General features: G+C 46.3%; 1 protein-coding gene and 1 non-coding gene across 3 annotated transcripts; one reads left to right on the top strand and one right to left on the bottom strand.

The window, feature by feature from the left end:
• Positions 1-749: 749 nt before the first annotated feature.
• Positions 750-19,985, top strand: LSM6 (LSM6 homolog, U6 small nuclear RNA and mRNA degradation associated). 2 transcript variants are annotated; one of them, XM_075543723.1, is made up of 5 exons: positions 759-874; positions 2,161-2,260; positions 11,812-11,915; positions 17,785-17,898; positions 19,644-19,985. In XM_075543723.1, exons 3-5 carry the CDS (start codon positions 11,822-11,824, stop codon positions 19,676-19,678), a joined length of 243 nt encoding a protein of 80 aa, XP_075399838.1. In that variant the 5' UTR covers positions 759-874; positions 2,161-2,260; positions 11,812-11,821; the 3' UTR covers positions 19,679-19,985. The 2 variants fall into 2 exon arrangements, with proteins under 2 accessions (XP_075399837.1, XP_075399838.1); XM_075543722.1 differs by lacking the exon at positions 2,161-2,260 and having other exon boundaries at positions 750-874.
• On the bottom strand, positions 16,508-16,651 carry LOC142444214 (small nucleolar RNA SNORA48). The gene has a single exon (XR_012783866.1). It is a non-coding gene; the product is annotated as a small nucleolar RNA SNORA48 (small nucleolar RNA).
• Positions 19,986-20,369: the final 384 nt, after the last annotated feature.

Genomic DNA, 20,369 nt, shown 5'->3' with positions numbered 1-20,369 from the left:
TCCATTGCTAATGTTAGCTAAGAGATGCCTGCATGAGGAGAAATTTACTTTTGCTTTAAGGGGGAAAAATGTGCATCTTAGATTTTATAATAGTCACAGACTCCGTTGTTTAAAGATATATTAGCACCTTTTTATAAAGTTACACATGACAAATAAGATTACAGTCAAAGGTTTAAACCGATGAGGATTTAAGGCTATTGAGAATTCATGCAACACACACAACCAAATTTCCATAACAGCATTTGAATGTCTGTACAATTTCCTTTCAAAATGACTATTTGCAACGCAGTGCAGTGGATGCCCTAATAACAAATGATTTTGATTTTTTGGATCAATTAATACTGCCATGGAGACAATCTCTTGCTAACAAAGACCCCCATCTTTCCACAGTTAAATCAAACCCCACAGGTGTATTCAAAGATTGGAAGCCCCTTGCTTTATTCACCTATTTGCATTAAATTATTCAGAGCATTTATGGCTATGACCAATAATTGCCTACGACTTCCAACTATTTCTTGCATTTATGCAAAGAAATTGTACTTAAACGGTTACTTCTAGATTTCTCGAGGGTTGTTTTTAGTTTGTTTAGTATTGCTGTATTTTAAAATGTAGCATTGGGCTCTGTCACTAGAGATCTCCAGCATATGCTACGTTCATTCCCCCAAACCGCTCTACAAAGTACAGAGCTCAGCTTGGCGCGCGCCAGGGAGGTGCGATCTTTTTGGCTCTCGCGGCTTGCCGTAGCCAGGCAGCTCAGGATTGGCCGAAGCGGAAAAGCGCTGGTGCCTCCGCGGTGTCGCCTTTCGCCGCGCTTTTCCGCGGTGGCCGTTCTCGCGGGGCGCGTGGAGCGGAGCTTCTGCTTCCCGCCGTAGAGGTGAGCCGGTCGGCCGCGCGGGCTGGGAAGGAGGTTGCCTGCGCGGGGCGCGGGTTCGAGGCCGGGTGTCAGGGCGCCCCGCGCCAGACTGGGAAGCGGGGCTGCGGCGGCCCCAGGCCTGACTGCACGGAACCCGCCTGGCGGCAGAGGCCCCCGCGGACCCCGCGTCCAGCCCGCTCGGCGCTGGGGGTGTGGAGTGGCACCACCCGGGGCCACCGTGTTGGCCTCGGAAACCAGCCCTGGTTTGCGGGGCCCTACGGGCCCCCCATCGCTAACCCGGGAATTAACTGGAAAGCCACCCAACACAGGCTCATGCTTCGCCCCTGTCCAGGGCCCCTGTGACTTCCCGCCCCCACTCCCACCCCCATTCCACCTCACCAAGTGGGGGGGACACCCACAGTTGTAGTGCTCATCCCTGTGGGCAGAGGTCTTCCGGGCTCACGTGCAGCGCTGGTGCTTTGTGGGCGCTGTCTCGAATGGGCACGTAGGGGACTCTTGCTGAGACTTGGGAAACCCAGAAGTCGCTCAGGAAAACAGCACCCACGGTCTCTCGTTTGTCGTGCGCTGGCGCTCTGTTTCAACTAAGCTACCAATCCCCCTCCCTCAACAGTCTGTGCCGTTTCCCACTCCCCTTTCCAAACTTTGGAAACACGGTTTCTAACGTTGTAGCATCTTCTGAAGGAGCTCTGGTGGCACAGTTTGTGGTTAGCGGTCCAACTCTTAACCACCACCACCAGAGCTCCTTCACACAGCGAAGTCGTTTTCCCCCAAAAAGTTTTGGTAGTTAACATCACTCATTCAGGAATGTACCTATTTTACCTAAAGTATGGTAGCTTATAACAAAGCTAATACATCAACCAGTAATGTTAAGACTCTTTGGAATTGTTCTACTTGATAGAGTGCTTGATTGCTTGGCAAATGGGCTTACTTGAGTTTTGTGCAGGTATCTTTAGAAACTGTGTTGTTGTTGTTGGCTAATTGCATAGATTCACTGAATAAATGTTAGCGCAGGAAGGGACTCTGTGACCATCTAGTGCAGGACTTCTCAAACTATGGCCCACGGGCCACATGTGGCCCGCCGAGGACATTTATCCAGCCCACCGGGTGTTTTTGCCCCGTTTTGTTTTTGTGCTTCAAAATAAGATATGTGCAGTATGCATAGGAATTTGTTCATATTTTTTTTAACTATATAGTCCGGCCCTCCAATTGTCTGAGGGACAGTGAACTGGCCCCCTGTTTAAAAAGTTTGAGGACTCCTGGTCTAGTGTAACTCCCTTATTTTACAGATGAGGATCCGGGGCCTTGAGTGTGAAGTGATGAGTTATCCAAGTCCTGCAGCTAATTAAGTAACAGCTGGGATTAAAACTGAGGCTTCCTGCCTCCCAAGTGAGTACTCTGTAAGCTCCAACAGGTGGTCTTACACTGAACCGTCCTGATGAAAGAACATAGGAAGATGCTTAAGTGACCTGGAAAATAAATAGTTTAACCTTATGAGGGACCTGTACCATGGAAAAATTGGCCAGTGACCTTTCTCATAACCAGGACTAAACAGCCATGATTTAGAATAGAATTTTTCAAGATTTTGATGCTGGTTTGTTTTCAGAGTCTATCTATTGGAATGATGTGTCCCTGTAGTTGCTGTTGAGTCAGCTTATGGTCACCTTACGCGAGTATGGCCAGGTCCTGCATAGCCCCGGTTTCAAAAAACTTCTTATTGCTCTAAAACTAGGGAAGAGTTGGGAGGGGGGCATTTGGGGGCATCATTTTGTATTACAAGCTGTCCTGTGAATTGTAGGATGTTTAGCAACATCCCTGGACTCAACTCACTAGATCTCACTCAACCCTCCCCAGTCATGATGATAAAAAAATGTCCCAGCCTGCATTGAAAACTGCTTCTATAAAGCAATGTTTTGGGGAGCTTTATATCAATTCCCCTTGTTTAGAGATTCTGACTAAGAAAGCCTCAAGAGTCTTTAATGAGCATCACTCTAGATTCTAATTCAGCTGGGGGTTTGTGTGTGTGAATTAAGTGAACATTTACATAGCAGAACAGATCATTGTGTTCAACATTCAACAATTCATAAACATTTCAACTCACCCATTGTGATCCCACCCCCCCATGTGTATCCCACTTCAACCTTGTGCTGCTTCTTTCATTCTTCCTCCTTCCCTAACTCTGTCCGTTGAGTGCTGCCCTTTCCATCTGGACCAGTTGATTATTGCAGCACGAGTGGTTCACTTCCAGATCTGAAAGCTAACTAAGGTCGTGGTCTGGGAGATTCCATCAGGCTCTATCTGGCAAGCAGCCTGGCCTCTTCTATAATTTTGAGTGCTGGTCCACATTTTTCTTTCCCTCTATCCAGTAGCTACCTTCTAATATACTCCCTTTCAGAATTTGGCATTGGTACCTAGGCACCATCGAGTCCGCCTGGTCTCAGAGACTGATGTTTCCGTGGTCCACTAACCCTCTGGACTAGTGGTGTCCGTTGCTTTTCTTTCCTCTGGATGGGGAAAGACCACGAGTTGCACCACAGATGAGTGCTCAGGGTCTTTTAAAACAATTCCCCACCCCCACCCCCGACAGACACACACACACACACACACACACACACACACACACACACCACCACCACCCTCCCCCCCAGCCCCCTATCGTGTCACTGGTTTTTGACCCACACAGAGCCATTGCTCTTGTCCGTTCTCACCTTTCTCTTGTTTAGTGGTTGGTCATGGAAGGATGAGGGGCCTGGTGTCACTGGAATAAGCAGTGGACTGTTAACCACAAGGCCACCAGTTCAGACCACCAGCTGCTCTGAGGGATTGCGCTGAGGGCCTGCTCCCTTAAAGGTTGATGTCTCAGAAACTCTTAAGGAGCAGTTTTGCTCTGCCCTACGGGGTTGCTATGAGTCGGAATTGACTCTGGCCCTGGGCTTGGCTTTGGTTTGGAATAGAAATCTTACTGTATTGGTAGCGGTTGAAATCGGAGGATACTCTACCAGTGACATTCCCATTGTTTGAAGGGAGAAGGACGGGTTTTTCTTGGTGCGGGTCTTAAACTCCTCCTCTAGACTTCTAAGGATCAGGGCCACCTGCTGAGTAAAACAGGTATCTCAGCCCTGATCACTTGGTCCCCCGTGGACAAAGGGGGAGAGCAGTACAGAGCATGGGTGAGGCAATCCCCTGCGCCCAGAGGGAGCGATGGAGTGAGCCTGTCTCCTCAGTGTCAGAGATGCAGTAAGTTAGTGCTGCATTTCCCTGGTGATAATGCTATGCTTACTTGAAAGTTTTTGCGTCTCAATTTTTTCCCAGCCTCTCACTCGCTGCTATTGAGTCGGTGTTGACTCATAGCAGTCCTAGAAGACAGAGTAGAATGCGCTTGTGGCTTTCCGAGGCTGTAACGATTCATGGGAGGAGAAAGCCTCACTTTCTCCCTCGGAGTGGTTGGTGGGTTCCGACTGCTGACCCAGTAATGATCAGCCCAACGTCTGCCCCCTTGATTCTGTAAGGTTTCTCTCTCCGGCCTAAATTTCAGCCTCGGTCCTTGGCTCCACGCGAGAAAGATTTCACGCCGAAGCCGGGCTCGTGATCCAAGTGAATTTAATGAGAGTTCAAAGAAGCATCAGGTTTTTTACGCGGCACCCATAGGATTCCTTTGACCACGCGGCCTGGCAGAGACTGCCCCAGGTCACGCAAGGATCTCTCTCCTCCCACGAAGATGACCAGACCAGCCAAGCAAGACCCTCTCCCTCTCAGTTCCTGCCTTCTTAAGGGTTCCCGGGGGAGGCGTGGTGAATGACCCCAGGTCGAACCCATTGGCTGAATTGCAGTCACCTGGCCCAGGTGGGCTTCTCCAGGTGTAACGCCCATCTGCGCCCACTGGCGGGAAAATCCAGCTTTGTCCATTGCTGGCTCTCCTGGGCATGCGTCAATGGACTTCCCAATTCCCTAGGCTAAACTGCCTAACATTTCTGTACTCCTCTATTAGGGTCACTGTCCCCAAACGCAGCAGCAAATGCTGCCGGGAACGGGGAGCCAGGGCACTTGTGACACTGTGCTTGGGGTGCAGTGGAACTGCAGAAGGGCCAGCCACCCTTGTCTGCTGTCAGAGCTAAAGCCAGGCTCATCATAGGCTCTGGCATCACACTCCTGAACCTTTATTTACCCAAACATGTTGACTATGAATGTGTATCTACATGAAAACCACATAAGACATTTTGTCTTTAATTGTCCAATATCAGAAGCAACCAAGATGCCCCTCAGATGGTGAGTAGATAACAAACTAGTGCGTCCAACTAGCAAGCAAAAAACCTGCTGCCACTGAGTCGATCCCACCTCAGTAGAACTTTTGTTTCTGTGATGAAATCTTTATGGGGGCAGACATCCTCATCTTTTCCAGGGAGCCACGGCTGATCTGGAACTGCCGACCTCCAGGTTAGCAGCCCCATGCAGAGCCACAGTGCTGTCAGGGTTCATGGCGCATCCCTATCATGAAGTACGATGTAGTGGCTTTTTATAAAAGAGATGAGCAGTCAGACAGAGGAGAATGTCAGTGCACGTTGCCGAGGGAAAGAATTCAACTGACAAAGCTACATGCAGTAATTCCAGCTACATGACATCGGGGAAAAGAAAACTATAGAGTGAAAGGGTGGCTGTCGGTGTAGGGGAGGAAAGCATGGGAGGGAGAGCGTGGGGTATTTATAGGGCAGTAAACATCACTGGATGATCTTGTAATGGGACATACATGCATTGAATAAAACCATGCAAAGCCTGCCCAAACTCACTGCCATCAGGTTGACACTGACTCGTACTGACCCTTTCGGACACAGAAGAACTGTCCTTCCAGTCTCTGAGACTGAATCTGTACAGTAGCAGACAGCTTCATTTGTCTCCCTCAGAGCGGCGGTGTATTCAACTGCTTACCTTGTGATCAGTAACCCAACTAGTAACCCATTGTACTACCAGGCTTTCTTGATCATATAAAGCAGTGGTTCTCAACCTGTGGGTCACGCTCCCTTTGGGGGGGGCGTGGAATGACTCTTTAACAGGGGTGGCCTAATTCATAACAGTAGCAAAATACAGTTATGAAGTAGCAATGAAAATAATTTTTTGGTGGGGGGGGGCAGTCCACCAGAACACAAGGAACTGATTAGAGGGTGGTGGCATGAGGAAGGTTGAGAACCACTGATATAAAGAATGAGCCTTATTGCATGCTCTAGACTGTAACAAACAATAATGTCTCCGTTTTTGAGTTCATCCACTGTAGCTAATAAACCAGAGGATGTTAATAGGACGTGTATGCAGATGAGGCTGCAAATTTCTACATAGTTCTTTTCTGTAAAACTGAAATTGCTCTTAAAATATATATCTATCTATTCAACAGTTTCTTCTTATGCAAAATCTCCTTAGATGTATTTCTGTCTGGCCATGATAATTTCAGGCTGATTTATAGTACCTTGTCCCTTTGGCTGTCCACCACCCCCACACTCCCCGATGCTGCATGTATTTCTGCTCTTTTTGGCCCTGTCTCCATGGCTGTTCCCAGACTTGGCCAGAGAAGAATCTGACACTTATGGAAGAGCAATTGAATCTTGAAAGGGCTTGGGGCTTTAGGTGTCAAGCCTTGGTTCTACTTACCCGGCCCCCTCACAGAATGACTACTTGAATTGTTCATGAATGTAAAACTTCCTAGCTCACTGATGGATGACTAAAATGCGGTTCTTTTGCCTCCATTCTTTTGCTCAAAATTCTCCACAGGTCAGTTTGCAGATGTCGCAGTTACTGCTGACAGAAAATATACTGCCTTGGACTTAATAGGCATTTATGAAAATAGGTCATTTAAAACAAGCCTGAGTAGGAGCGGGATGGAGAGGAGGCCTAGAGGGTGATTATGCCTCCAGATCTGAAGGGAGGGTTTCACCAAGGTGACCCTGAAGAAAGGACTGCTTCCTGTTTTGTGTTTGTGGTTCAAGAGGCTTGTCTCTTGCCTCAGAAACTGTCAGTACAGTGCCTCCTGCCTTATCCAATTTAAAAGACGAAAACTTAAAATTACTTGAGCCAAGTGATGGGAAAAATTGTGTCAGGATCAATTTACTAACACAAAATGGATTTATGGGCAAGTCATTAAGTAACAGAGCACCAAAGAAGCCTAATGAAGACTAATGTAAACTATATGGCTCTCCTAAAGTGATGGCTAAAATGTGTTTGAGGCAGCCACCTCTTGAAATAACTGAAAATATGTGGGTCTTTTTGACTTTAAGAGGTTTCGCAGAACGTAGATCTTGTGGAGAATAAATGAGGAGTTTGGGATGAGTCCACTTTTCATTTGGGATAGAGTGTTTCGGCAGGAGGAAAGGCTCATTTAGAACACGGTGAGAGAAGACAGGGAGTAAACCGTGGCAGGTTGGATCGAGTGCCACAAGCAGCTGCTCCTTTTGATTGCAGAAAGGGGAACGCCGGCAAATTCTTGCTGAAAGCCCTTCTATATTTCAGTCACTGAGGGGAGTATTAGCAAGCTGGCCAACACATACAGTTCTCAGCAAACAGACTCCTAGGGCCTGTACCCCAAAGCAACTGTGTCACCACCTCCAGGTGCCACAGGTGAGTGCCGATTTCGCCTTGGCCCGCCTCCTTGACTCCCCTCACAATGAGTCAGTCATGCCCCTTCTGCCCTGGTGTGTCCTCCTTGCCTGCCTACCTGTATCCTCGATCACTGCCCAACATCTCTGCCAGAACTTACCTCCATTTAGGGGCTAGACGCCTTTTCCTGCAAACTCATCAGGTCATCACCTTTTCCAGGACCCTCCTTTGAACACATTAATGAAGACGAGGCTAATAAGCAAGCCGTCTCCTCTCCTCTCTCCACGCATTCTGTGTAGGAGTCTGTTCAAATACAGACCTCGGTCATCACGTTCTCCACAACCCTTCTCCCTCCCTCCCTCCCTCCCTGCCTCTGGAAAGTGGTCTTGGAGGGCCCTTGGCCCTTTGTGTTAACATCCCCAGTCCTCCCAGCTGGTTCGGACTCATAGCACCCCCATAGAGCAGCAGTTCACAACCTGTGGGTCGTGACCCCTTTCCGGGTTAAACCGCCCTTTCACAGGGGTCACTTGGTTCATAACAGTAGCAAAATTACAGTTATAGAGTAGCAATGAGAATACTGTTATGTTTGGGGGGGGGGTGTCAGCACCACATGAGAAACTATGAGGGTCGCGGCATGAGGAAGGTTGAGAACCACTGCCACAAAGCATGGTAGAACTTCCCCTTTCAGTGTCTGAGACTGTTAACTCTTGCTGGGAGTAGAAAATAGCTATTGGTTTTGAACTGCTGGCCTTGCAGTTTACAACCTAACTAGTAACCGCTACACCCATCAGTGTTCCTAATAGTCTGGGTTTAGATTTTTTTTTAACCTCATGTTATTAACTTTGGACAAGGTAGGAAATAATCCCTATGAACTGTCTGTTCACATTACCATGCATTTTCATGTAGGAATTTTTTGTTTTGTTTTAGGGGAACCCAAATCCAAACAAGAGTTTCATTTCATGTGCCCAAAGTGTGGCATAATATCAGCCAGGAAAGGAACCCTAAGGCTCTTGGTTGAGGCTCCTTGTCCGTAGACCCGCTCAACCCAAGAGGGGGATGTGCAAGACGTGACTGAAGTACCGAGTGTGTACATGACTAGGAAGACTTGTTTCTATTAAACTCCTAAAGATACCGAATCTGCTGCAGGGGCTCCTTGGTGGCTTTTCTCCCTTGGTCCAGCATCCGTGAAGTTGCTGTACGGTAGGAGCCCTGAATGAATAAGTGTCCTGAGTGGTCGTTATAATTTCACTTTTCACTTGATACCGGAGATTATAAAAGTAAGCTGGCAGTTCATTGGAAAAGTTAAGTTGGCCGAACAAAAAAATTGACAACTTAAAAATTAAAGCTGGGGGAGGGGGAGGGGACCAAAGGATGGAGCCTAAAACCCAGGAATCATTTTTGAAATTTGTATTTTCTTTCATGTAACTTATGCGATTGACTTTGTTTTTCCCTTAAATAATCATGATTTTACTTAACTTATGATAATTTTTATTTATTCATACCCTTTAAGCAAGAGTTTTAGATTTTTCTTCTGCATTCTAACTTTAAGGCCCGAGATTCTATATGTGACATACTTTTAAAAATGTTCTTGCAGCAGTGTGTACAAGTACATATTTGTTGAACCGGTGAATAAAAACAAATAATCTAGTGTTCTAGGTTACCGGAACTGTTGAGCTGACAAACAATGGCCTAAATTTGAATTCAGAACATTGAGAGGGTGGACTTGGAATGAAAGAAGCAACGCTGTTTATACAAGGATGCTTAATGAAATTTTGAATTGAAAACAAAATTAAAACCCCAATTTGAATTCTTAAAAATATTGTGTTCCCACTAAATTTTAAGTCTTAATATTCCATGGCTATTAACGAGGTGATGCTGAATTTGGCTGAAACAGAAAATTAACTTCCAGAGTCCTTTTACTGCCAGTTTTTCTTTAAGTAACCACAGTTGTTGGGTTTGCTTGTAGAGTGGGAGCCCTGCCTGACCTCCTTGGGCTACAGAAGGGAGAGGGAGGATCCAAATCAATATCCACCCAAGTGTGATGCCTATGTGGCAGAAGTCAGACAAGCCTCCCTCCCCTTCCAACCCTCTTCATGTACCTGACATCTGCCCTTCCCATGATGCTCCACTTCTCTGCTGGGTTGGATAATTCATTACAATAGCCAGATAACTCTCAGAGAGCACTCATGCTCATGGAGTTTAGTAGGGAAGTTTACTGATTACAAAGTGTCAAGGGTAGAGTACTTTTATTCCCCGTGCCTCTTCTTAGCCATGCTGGCAGGCATGTCTCTCTGAGCTTTGGCCTCTCGGCCATGTGGCCCCTTGATCTCTGCCCTGCTCCGGTAGGTAAGTGTTACAAGCTCCTTTAGCACTGGGAAATCCCCCGAAGGCACCTACTCTGTGAACCTCACTGCTCTGTCTCCTGGTCCTGGGCTGCTGTCTTTGTGACCATTTATCCATGCAGACACCTGCTGCTCCTTGTGAGAGTCTCTGTACTTGCTTCTACAATGGATCACTGTATATCGAGTGAAACGACAAAACTGACCCATCCCCTCCTTTACAGCTCCTATCTGAATGCTCCCATCCAGTCAGTTTCTAGGCGTAACAAACACTACATATAGAAGAACCAAACAAAGTCATTTCAGTTCATAGTGCGTGAAAAATATGTAGAAAAAGACAACTATTATATAACAAGATGAATACTGAAAAGGACTTTGGACAACTTTATATGTCTGATATGATTATTTATAGCATATTATCCACTCCAGGTATGTGAGAGGAAACCAAAACCTTGACCACATTATCAACTTGCAAGAGCCTATGCCATTCCCTGCCCCCGTCCTTTTAGTAGCTGTGTGACCTTGAGCAGGGTGTTTACCCTTTCTGTGCCATTTTCTTCAACTGAAAAATGAGGATAGAAACATAGCTATCACATGCAATCATAAGGTCTAAATGGGCTAATATATGAAAATGCTTGGAAAAGTGTAGCAAACCCTCAACTATCAGTTGTCAATGTAATTATTTTCAGCGATAATGTTCAGAGATCAGTTCTTTGGCAATGGACTTTGAGATAGGACTGATTGGAGCTTGAATGTGATTCCAGCACACATTGGGGCCCATTCTTAAATCTTTCTGTGCCTCGTTTTCAAAATGAGGGTGCTAAGACTTGTTCCCAGGGTTGTTTTAAGGGTTAGAGAGTGTTTGCAAGGAACAAGAGTGTCCAGCTTCAGGGTAGCAACGATGAAACATTCAACTTTCCTCTACTTCTTAAATACTTCCTCCCCCCACTATTATCCCAATTCTACTTAGCAAATCTGGCTAGACCAGAGGATGTACACTGGTATATATAGGAACTGGAAATAGGGAATCCAGGACAGATGACCCCTTCGGGACCAGTGCTGAGAGTGGCGATAGTTGGAGGGTAGAGGGAAGGTGGGTAGAAAGGGGGAACTGATTACAAGGATCTACATATAGCCACCTCCTTGGGGGAAGGACAACAGAAAAGTGGGTGGAGACGTCAGACAGTGTAAAATATGACAAAATAATAATAATTTTTAAGTTATCAAGGGTTCGTGAGAGGGGGCGAGTGAGGAGGGAGGGGGAAAATGAGGAGTTGATGTTACGGGTTCAAGTAGAAAGCAACTGTTTTGAGAATGATGATGGCAACAAATGTACAAATGTGCTTGACATGATGGATGGATGGATTGTAATAAGAATTGTACAAGTCCCCAATAAAATGACTTTTTTAAAAAGAGTGCTGAGCTTAAGGCAAGCATTTGTTAGAAAGATGGTGGAGTTAGTAGGGACTTGTAATCATGTATAAAGGAGCCCGAGTGGTATAGTGAGTTAAACGTCAGGCTGTCCACCGCAGGGTCAGCAGTTTGAAACCACCAGCTGCTCCACATGAGAAAGCTGAGGGCTATCTGCGCCCGTCAAGATTTTCCACCTCAGGCTGTTCTCTGCTGGCCTACACAGTCGCAGTGAGTCCGAGTCCACTCTCCAGCACCGAGTGAGTGACCGTGACTGAGACGGATGTTCGTATGTAACTGTAGGAGGCAGTCGTGACAACTGGTTGAGAAGAGGGACTCTGGACATGGGGCTAGTGACTGTGTAATGGAGCTATGTCCTGGGGCTGTTGCAGGATGGATCGGTCATGTGAAAGAGTTGGCCTGGTCCCTGGCTCATAGTAATGCTGGGGGAAAAATGGAAGTTACCATATCATGTGGCGGTAAAATGATAGTTGTTTCTCTGTGGGGCATTGATACTTGATTTCCTATAAATATACTGCAGCTTTCTAAACCTTCTCTTGCTGGGTAGTTAACTTTTCTCTCGCTCTCGTTTCTTTCCATATTTCCCATCAGGGTTGTTAAAATGAGTCTGCGGAAGCAAACCCCCAGTGACTTCTTAAAGCAAATCATCGGACGACCGGTTGTGGTAAAGTTAAACTCGGGAGTGGATTATCGAGGTAATGTTTTCATGCTTTGTGCTTACTGTTTTAACTAAACAAGGAAGTGTAACTTCATAGGGATTTTTGTTTAACCTCTTAAACACATGTGGTAGACCAGAAAGCTTTGGCCCTCCACAGTTGATGCTGCCATCTCGTTCTAGCTCGAAGATGGCCCTGTGAGAGAGCGCTCGTAGCAGAAGTGCAAGGTCTGGTTGCAGTGTGAGTCGAGGGACTCTGTCTGCTTTGAGTTCGAGTCTGCCCGAGTCCCGGTGCCTCATCCACTCGGGCATTTGTAACAGGAGACCGGGGGCAGCTTGGCACAGCACCGTTGGTTTTCGCAGAGGTTCTCAAGCGTGGCATGCCGCTATTTAGTGTCATTTAGAACTTCCCATGCATGCGACCTGTGGGGTATCCCTCTCTGTTTTAGTTAGAGCATCTTCTGTTTTAAGAACCTCTGATACTCCTGAAATGAACTTTTGTGGTAGGTATTGTATTTCAAATGCCATTAAGATGACTGATTTCCTTATCTTCCAAAATTAAGATAGGTTAAATTACCTGGGCTGTTTCACAGATAGAAGCAACTATTTTATGAGCAGGGTTTTGTAGCCTTTTCTTGGTTTGTCTTTTGCCTAAATTAATAAGGATAATCCCCTCAAGCCCTCCCCCTCTTTTCACACAGATGCACCCATGATTTTAGTGAGTGCTTACCAGGCCCCAGCCTGCGCTAAGCACTCTGCTTGCTTTCTCATGGGAAGTTCACAGCAGCCCTCTGCGCTCTCCTGCTGGATTACTTCCCTCTGGAACGGGAAGCGCTGAGTCCAAAGCTGCGTGAAGAAACCACGCTGCTGTGCATCTGCTGCCTCGTTTCTTGGCTGTCACAACCTCCAGAGATATTTGGGTTTTCCTAGTAGGACTGATAGCTTTCGCCTGAATCCTGAGAGGAGGGTGGAAAGGATCCATCTGTGTGCTGCTTCTCACTCGTGAGCTCTTGCTGCAGCCTGAGCAGGTCACAGCCTGCTAGAGATTGGAGAGTTTTTAGCTCTTGATTATTGGGCACGCTGTGTTCCCTATGAAGCCTTCGTGGTGTAGTGGTTATGCATTGGGCTGCCATCCACAAGGTCAGCAGTTCAAAACCACTAATCGTCCCTTCACCTATCTCCCCCTTCCCTCCCCCTACTGAAAGCCTGAACTTTCTGCTAACCACAGCCCAGTACGTGAGCTAGGTGAGCACCATCAGACAGAGACAAGGCTCTCTACTCCCCTAAAGAGCGGTGGTCTGAGGAAACCCCTCAGGGGCAGTTGTACTCTGCCCTACAGGGTCACTATGCATCGAATTCCACTCAATGGGGTGTTTGGTTTGGTATACCGATAGCGATAAGAGTAAGTTTTACACAAATGGGATCATTCTGTACATGCTGTCCGTGTATTTTGCTTTGCGTGTTCTGTTTTCCACACTAAGTGCATTTAGCTCTGTGACAATGCAGTTTCTAATTACTATGTAGGAAGGAGTCCACACATGGGTGAACCATGGCTTAGTCTTATTTTTAGCTGATTCCTCTTGATGGATAGATGCGTGCAATGTGTGGGGTCACTTGACTGCGTGTTGACCGTGTGTCCCAGTATCCCTGTGGAATGAGCTCCCTGAGCGAAGATTTCTTGAGGAGGAGAGTAAGCTACGTGGCTCGCTCTCCCCCAGGAAACCAGAGCTCATCCAGGGCCATGTTCTCACCAACCTCGTGCGTGTCCTTTCCCCAAATTTGCACTCTAATTGGCAGTAAGTAATACCGCGTTTCATTTCTATTTATTTACCAGTGGGACAGACCACTAGGAAAATGAGGCTTTCTGCTCCTGTAAAGAGTTACAGCGCTGGAACCCTCAGGGTCAGGCAGTTCTGTTCTGCCCTACAGGATCTCTCTGAGTCACAATGGCTCAGTGGCTGTGAGTTTGGAGAGTGGAGCTGACACAGGGGAAGATAGAGAATCACCCCATAGCTTTTCTCCTTGATGAGTTAGCAGCTCATGACATAGGAAAGCAAAATAGTTACACTATATTACCATAAAGAATACTCTATTCTGTCGTAACATTAACCAGTAACAAAAAACACCTCTCTGTAGCAAGTTCTCCTCAAGTTTGGAGGAAATGTTGTCTTTATGTTATTTGTATTTCATTATCCCTTGGAGGCAGGAGGGAGATACAATTCTATCTTGTGCAGTTTTTTTTTATTTTAATCCTTTGCTTCAATGATACATCTTCTGATTAAAAGGTTACCATTGAACTTGGAAATGGCTTTGATTTATTTTCAAACAAATTTGCCTATCCCATCTCAGATTCTTTGCTCATTTCTAACTGGTTTAGATATAAAATAATACAACAGAAAGCAAACTTAAGTTTTATTTTTAACATTTCTTTTTTTTTCTTTTAAATCATTTTATTAGGGGGCTCATACAACTCTTATCACAATCCATACAGAGATCCATTGTGTCAAGCACATCTGTACATTTGTTACCATCATCACTCTCAAAATATTTGCTTTCTACTTGAGCCCTTGGTATCAGATCCTCATTTTTCCCCTCCTTCCCTGCTCCCCCTCCCTCATGAACCCTTGATAATTTATAAATTATTATTATTTAGTCATGTCGTACACTGTCTGACGTTTCCCTTCACCCACTTCTCTGTTGTCTGTCCCCCAGGGAGGAGGTTATATATGTAGATCCTTGTAATTAGGTCCTCCTTTCTACGCCACCTTCCCTCCACTCTCCTGGTATCACCACTTTCACCACTGGTCCTGAAGGGTTCATTTGTCTTGTATTCCCTGTGTTTCCAATTCCTATCTGTACCAGTGTACATCCTCTGGTCTAGCTGTAAGGTAGAATTGGGAATCATGATAGTGGGGGGAGGAAGCATTTAAGAACTAGAGGAAAGTTGTATGTTTCATCATTGCTACACTGCACCCTGACTGGCTCATCTCCTCCTTCTGTAAGGAGATGTCCAGTTGTCTACAGATGGGCTTTGGGTCCCTACTCTGCACTCCCCCTCATTCTCAATGATATGAATTTTTGTTCTTTGAGGCCTGATACCTGATCCCATTGACACCTTGTGATCACACAGGCTGGTGTGTTCTTCCATGTGGGATTTGTTGCTTCTGAGCTAAATGGCCACTTGTTTATCTCCAAGCCTTTTAAGTCCCCGGACACCATATCTTTTGATAGCTGGGCACCATCATCTTTCTTCATCACATTTGCTTATGCACCTGCTTTGGCTTTAGCGATGGTGTGGGGAAGGTGGGTGTCATGGAATGCCAGTTTAATAGAACAAAGTGGTCTTGCATTGAGGAGGACTTGAGTGGTAGCCCAATGTCCATCTGTGACCTTAATACTAAACCTATAAATATTTGCACATATATCTGTTTCCCCATCATCATATATAAATATATTTACATATGTGCATGCCTGTAATCAGACCTCTAAAATGCCCTTTGCCTCCTAGCTCTTGGCTCTCTTTCCTTTTACTTTCCTCTTATCCCATTGTCATGCTCAGCCTTCATTTGGGTTTTGAGTAATTCCTCTTGGTTCCATTGCCTTTGAACAAGCCCTACCAGGCCTCTCACACCCTCCTGGCCACTGATTTTGGATCACTTGTTATTCCCTTGTCCCTGGGTTTGTTAACACTACTTCTTTCCCCTACCTTCCCCTCTCCCATGTCCTCCCAGAACCATTGGTCCCATTGTTTTCTCCTCCAGATGGTTTATGGAGCCTATTTTATCTAGATAGAACTGCAGAGATAATAATATGCACATAAACAAGACAGGGCAAAACAAAGAACCAAAACAAAACAAAAATGACAACAAAAAACCAATGACAAAAGAAGAAAAGCCTGTCAATAGTTCAAGGTCTGTTTGTTGGCCTTTAGGACTGTTTTCTGGTTGAGTCTGATGGGGTGCCACACCCTGACCCCAAAGTCTATTTTTGGTATTCCCTGGGGACTTCCTCGCTCTGCTCCCCTTGCTGTTCTGTTGCACACCCTTAGTGTTTTGCCTCTGTTTGGTGGGGTCAGATCAGGCACAGTTTCCACACTGTGTCTCCACTGTTGTCCCCTGTGAGGATATGGGTCAGTGAGGGATGTCGTGTCTCAGTAGGGCTGGCCATATGGTCCTCTCTGTGCTTTGGCTGTTCTGAGCAGGGATGTGTTCCACTCTCTCGTCCTCCCCCTTCATTTTCTCCCGTGTGCTCTGATCAGGCATGTCCCTCTCCCTGAGCTGCAGATTCAGTGCTGTCCTCTGAAGTAAATGCTTCTGCGGGAGGAGCGGCTCTCCACATATTTGGGATTGGGGCCGGCCCACAGAACTCTCTACTGGTTCCCTGTTATTAATTGTTCACAGCCCTGTTTTTTTTTTAAGTTTGCTTTCTTTGCAGTATTCTGTTGTGTTCATGCCTGTGCTACACACACACACACACACACACACACACACACACACACACACACCTTGAAAATCTTGTTCACAGACTAACAAGGCAGAGAGTGAGAAGCATATTAACGAAGCTGAGATTTTAAATGAAACTATTGACTTGCTTAAGGGCATCAAATCTGTACTATGTTTGTTTGTTTTTTAATAATGTGCCCTAGGCACGAAACCGCTCTGGCCACAATCCAGGCATCAAGCTAGGATGAACAAAGGACTTCGAGTCTGCTCTGTCCCTGACTGATATAAGAGCACCACCACCAATCAGGTGTCTCTTTGCCCGTAGCCAGGGGTGTACTATATGTTTTACTTCACTTTGGCCCCAAGATAAAAAACAGGAGCTCCGGGAATGTAGTAAGTTGTTCGTTGGGTTGCTGACTTCAAGGGGTTAGCAGTTCAAAACCTCCAGCTGAGGCTTTCTACTCCTGTAAAGAATTGCAGTCTCGGAAGCCCACAGAAACAGTTCTGCTTTGGTCTGTAGGGTCGCCGTGAGTCAGAATCGACTAAATTACAATGAGTTTTTGGTTTTGTGGGTGGTTATTGGTTTTCCTTTTGTTGAGAAAATAACTTTCTTTTTTTAATCTTGGAAAAGAAATCAGCAGGTCGAAATTTTGCAAAACTGGCAAGGGATTGTCTTAGCACCATTAAAAAGATGTGCTTGAACGATTTCCTTGAAAGCTCGCTAGAATGTTTTTAGCCACTTTTCTGTATTAGTTTTGATTTGAAAATATGATATGTGAAACAACCCAGAGTGGGATTCTGTTCCCTGTTACAGTGCAATAAATATGTTGCCCGAATTCTCAGGCTGCTCTTTGCCATGAGCCACAGTGCCGCCATGTTCTTCCAGGAGCACCTGCTGGCTCCTCCTCTCGCTGTAACAGACAGTGGAGACCGCCTCTGAACCCTGGAGCACATTCGTCTGCTGTGTAGATGCTGTGAGAGAATGAAATAAATCTGCCAGGCCTGAGGACTGGACTGCCTTCAGTGGCTAAAAGTAAAAGCCACTGGGACTGTGGAGTCTTGGATAATGGTCATTTGTTCCTGTATAATAGCCCATGCCTGTTTCCAGCTTTCAAAGAAGGATGTCTTTGCTGGGACATTTGTATTGTTTTACTTTTGCAAAGGCTTAGAAAGTCATTGCCGCTATCGTACGTGGGCTGAGGGCAGTGATGGAGACTCACATTGTGTTTTTCCTGAGGTCGATGGTGCACGTGGCTGCTTCCGGTTGTACATACAAACACCTCAGCCATCATTCCTGGGACAGAGAGGAGTGAAGTGTCCCTGGGCTTCCGCTGTGGAGTTCCGTTTACAGTGTGATGTTTGCGTATCACGCCTGTAAGAGCTCATAAGAAAGCAGCGATTGTCAGTGTGAAGGTGTACCCCGTCATGTTCACCTCTTTGCTTTGTCTGTCTTCTTTTTGGCTCCAGGGGTCCTGGCTTGCCTGGATGGCTACATGAACATAGCCCTGGAGCAGACAGAGGAATATGTAAACGGACAACTGAAGAACAAGTACGGGGATGCCTTTATCCGCGGGAACAATGGTAATGGCCTTACACTGCAGTTGGGCCACAGCCTGAAGAGCCGTGCTAGTTGTAGTCAGATCACCAGGAATTTTCTAGAGAACTTTAGGACGTTTTCGTTTGTGTTTTGTTTTGGTGAGGGGGGCGCTTTGTTTGGTTTTCTAGTGCTTATTTGTCAGATCTTGGGCTTGAGCAACTAGCAACGACATCAGCGAGGTAGCATTCTTAGATTCCAGGGGCTTCATCATTAGACCTGCTTGTGGAACAGAACTTGTTGCCCTTCCAGCCTTTGAGTCACTGATGTGCACCGGTGGGCTGCAGGGGAAATCCTGTCTGTCCCTTGCGCACGACACGTAGCATTACCAACCCTCTCAGAGCAGTGTCCTTTCCAGCACCCTTTCACGATCATTAGATTCCCCTTTGACTCCCCCATTCCTGACTCAAGTAATTAACTGGCCTGGAGTCCCTTGACCAAGGCGTCTCTTACTATTGATTTTCAACAAGTTGCCCAGGATCTGAGTAGGCATGGAGGGGCAGGGCGAGTGACTTCGTCTCTTGTTGAAGCGCACCCCGAGTCCTGGGGGCTCTGTTTCAGTGGCTGGGGCTGCCCAAGGCCCCAGTCAGTGGTGGTGACATGCTGGGCTGCTAACCAGCGGTCGGCATCTCAGAACCCCCAGGTGCTGGTAAGGGCTGGTCTCTTTGCGAAACCATGGGGCAGTTCGACCCTGTCCTCTCGGGTCGCTGTGAGTCAGAATTGACTCAACAGCAGTGAGTTTTTTGTTTAGAGCATATTAGCTGAGCAAAACTTCCAATGACCCTGAAGATTGAGACCCCGATAGAGAACTTCAGGGAAGGATTTTGGTAGTTTAGTAAACAAAATAAAACCTCAGCTCTTAGGTGTCCGGCTGCAGTTAAAAAAGGGTAAACAGCAAATGGAGAATTTATACTGGAAGGTAGATGAAAAATACATGATATATTCTTAACCAGAAGAGATTCTTTGCCTGATAGAAATATGCTGGTTACTTTCTGAAAAGGATGCCTATTCAATGAGAGGGCATCGAAAGGCTTCTGGAAAACTCTATGACCTTTTAATTCCAGTGTCCTATGAGCTTTGGGAAGCCTTCCCATACTAGTAGTTATAATGAAGCCCACCACCCATTTGTTAGTTTGCCATCCTTGGATGGCTTTATAGGTTGCTGTGGTGCTGGAAGCTATGCCACTGGCATTTCACATACCTGTAGGGTCACCCACCGTGGGTGACCCCACTAGACTGAGAACCTAGGAGGAAAGGCCTGGCAGCCTCGTGAGGCTTAGCCAGTGCATAACAGCAGAATATTGGAAGATGAGCCCTCTTGGGTGGAAGGCTTCATCCAAGTGGCTGCAATAACGGACTTGAACAGACCAGCAGTTGCTGGGCTGGTGCAAGCCCGGGCCTTGTTTGGTTATGTTGTGTGTGGGTTACCGTGAATGGGAGCCAGCGTGACGGTGACTAGCAGCAACAGAATGCTGCACCTCCTTAGATTCTCGGGTCCTCATCGCCCTGGCTCACTCAATCCAGCGTATGGTTAAGACAAGAACACAGTCCCTGTTAGCACATGAAACCCAGATGGAGATCCATAAAACTAATTTTAAGGTAGCTCTAGAAGTTATGGTTTTATAAGGAAATTCCCTTTAAATTTTCAGGTGTTAGGCCAGCATTGCTTGCTTTTCAAATTCGTTGCATTGATATTTAAGAGCACTTATTTCCCCATTAATTCTCTTTTCAGTGTTATACATAAGCACACAGAAGAGGAGGATGTGAAGCCAGCGAGAGTGTGACGCTTGCATACGTGGATATGTTTTTTATGGAGTTTTTCGACTCTTTTGTTACATAAATTGCCCTGTTTTCACAGTTGTTGGTGCGTTTGCATTGGCTGATATGATGACAAGATAAATGTGTGAAATTGTTGACCCTCATTGTCAAGAGTTCTTTCGCATTTGAGCTCCAGCGTTTCCTTTTTCTCTCTCCATGTACAGAATGCAAACAGTATAAAAGCAGGTACTAGTTTTACTTCCCTTTGATCTGCTGTACTTGTTGACTGATTAAAATGATGTACATGAAGGTCATAGAGCCTTGCAGAGGCGTCCTTGATATTATCACCTTCCGTTCACCATGCAGAGCACCCGAGTGACATAAAGACCCCCAGTCTCTGTCCGAGGGGGTGCAGCTGACCCAGTCACCTCGCTTGAAAATGGAATTGGGCATCTGCCAGGACAGTACCACAAAAAGAGTGGCAGTCTGGGGCAGAGAGGATAAAGATGCCCACTACCCAGCTCACAGCCCCCCTCAGGCAGAAGAGACGTGCTCCATAGGATCTTTGTCTCCTTGTGGCGGGAACAATGGTTCAAACCCCCGGCTGTTAGGTTAGCGGCCAACTGCGGAACCACCGTGTCCCCGGTGCTCCTTCAAATCTTGCCCTGAAGGGCTCAAGACGGGTCTGTCTGGGGAACAC

Source organism: Tenrec ecaudatus, chromosome 3, assembly GCF_050624435.1.
Source record: "Tenrec ecaudatus isolate mTenEca1 chromosome 3, mTenEca1.hap1, whole genome shotgun sequence".
NCBI classification, from domain to species: Eukaryota; Metazoa; Chordata; class Mammalia; order Afrosoricida; family Tenrecidae; genus Tenrec; species Tenrec ecaudatus.
This window is presented reverse-complemented; position numbering and strand designations above follow the sequence as displayed.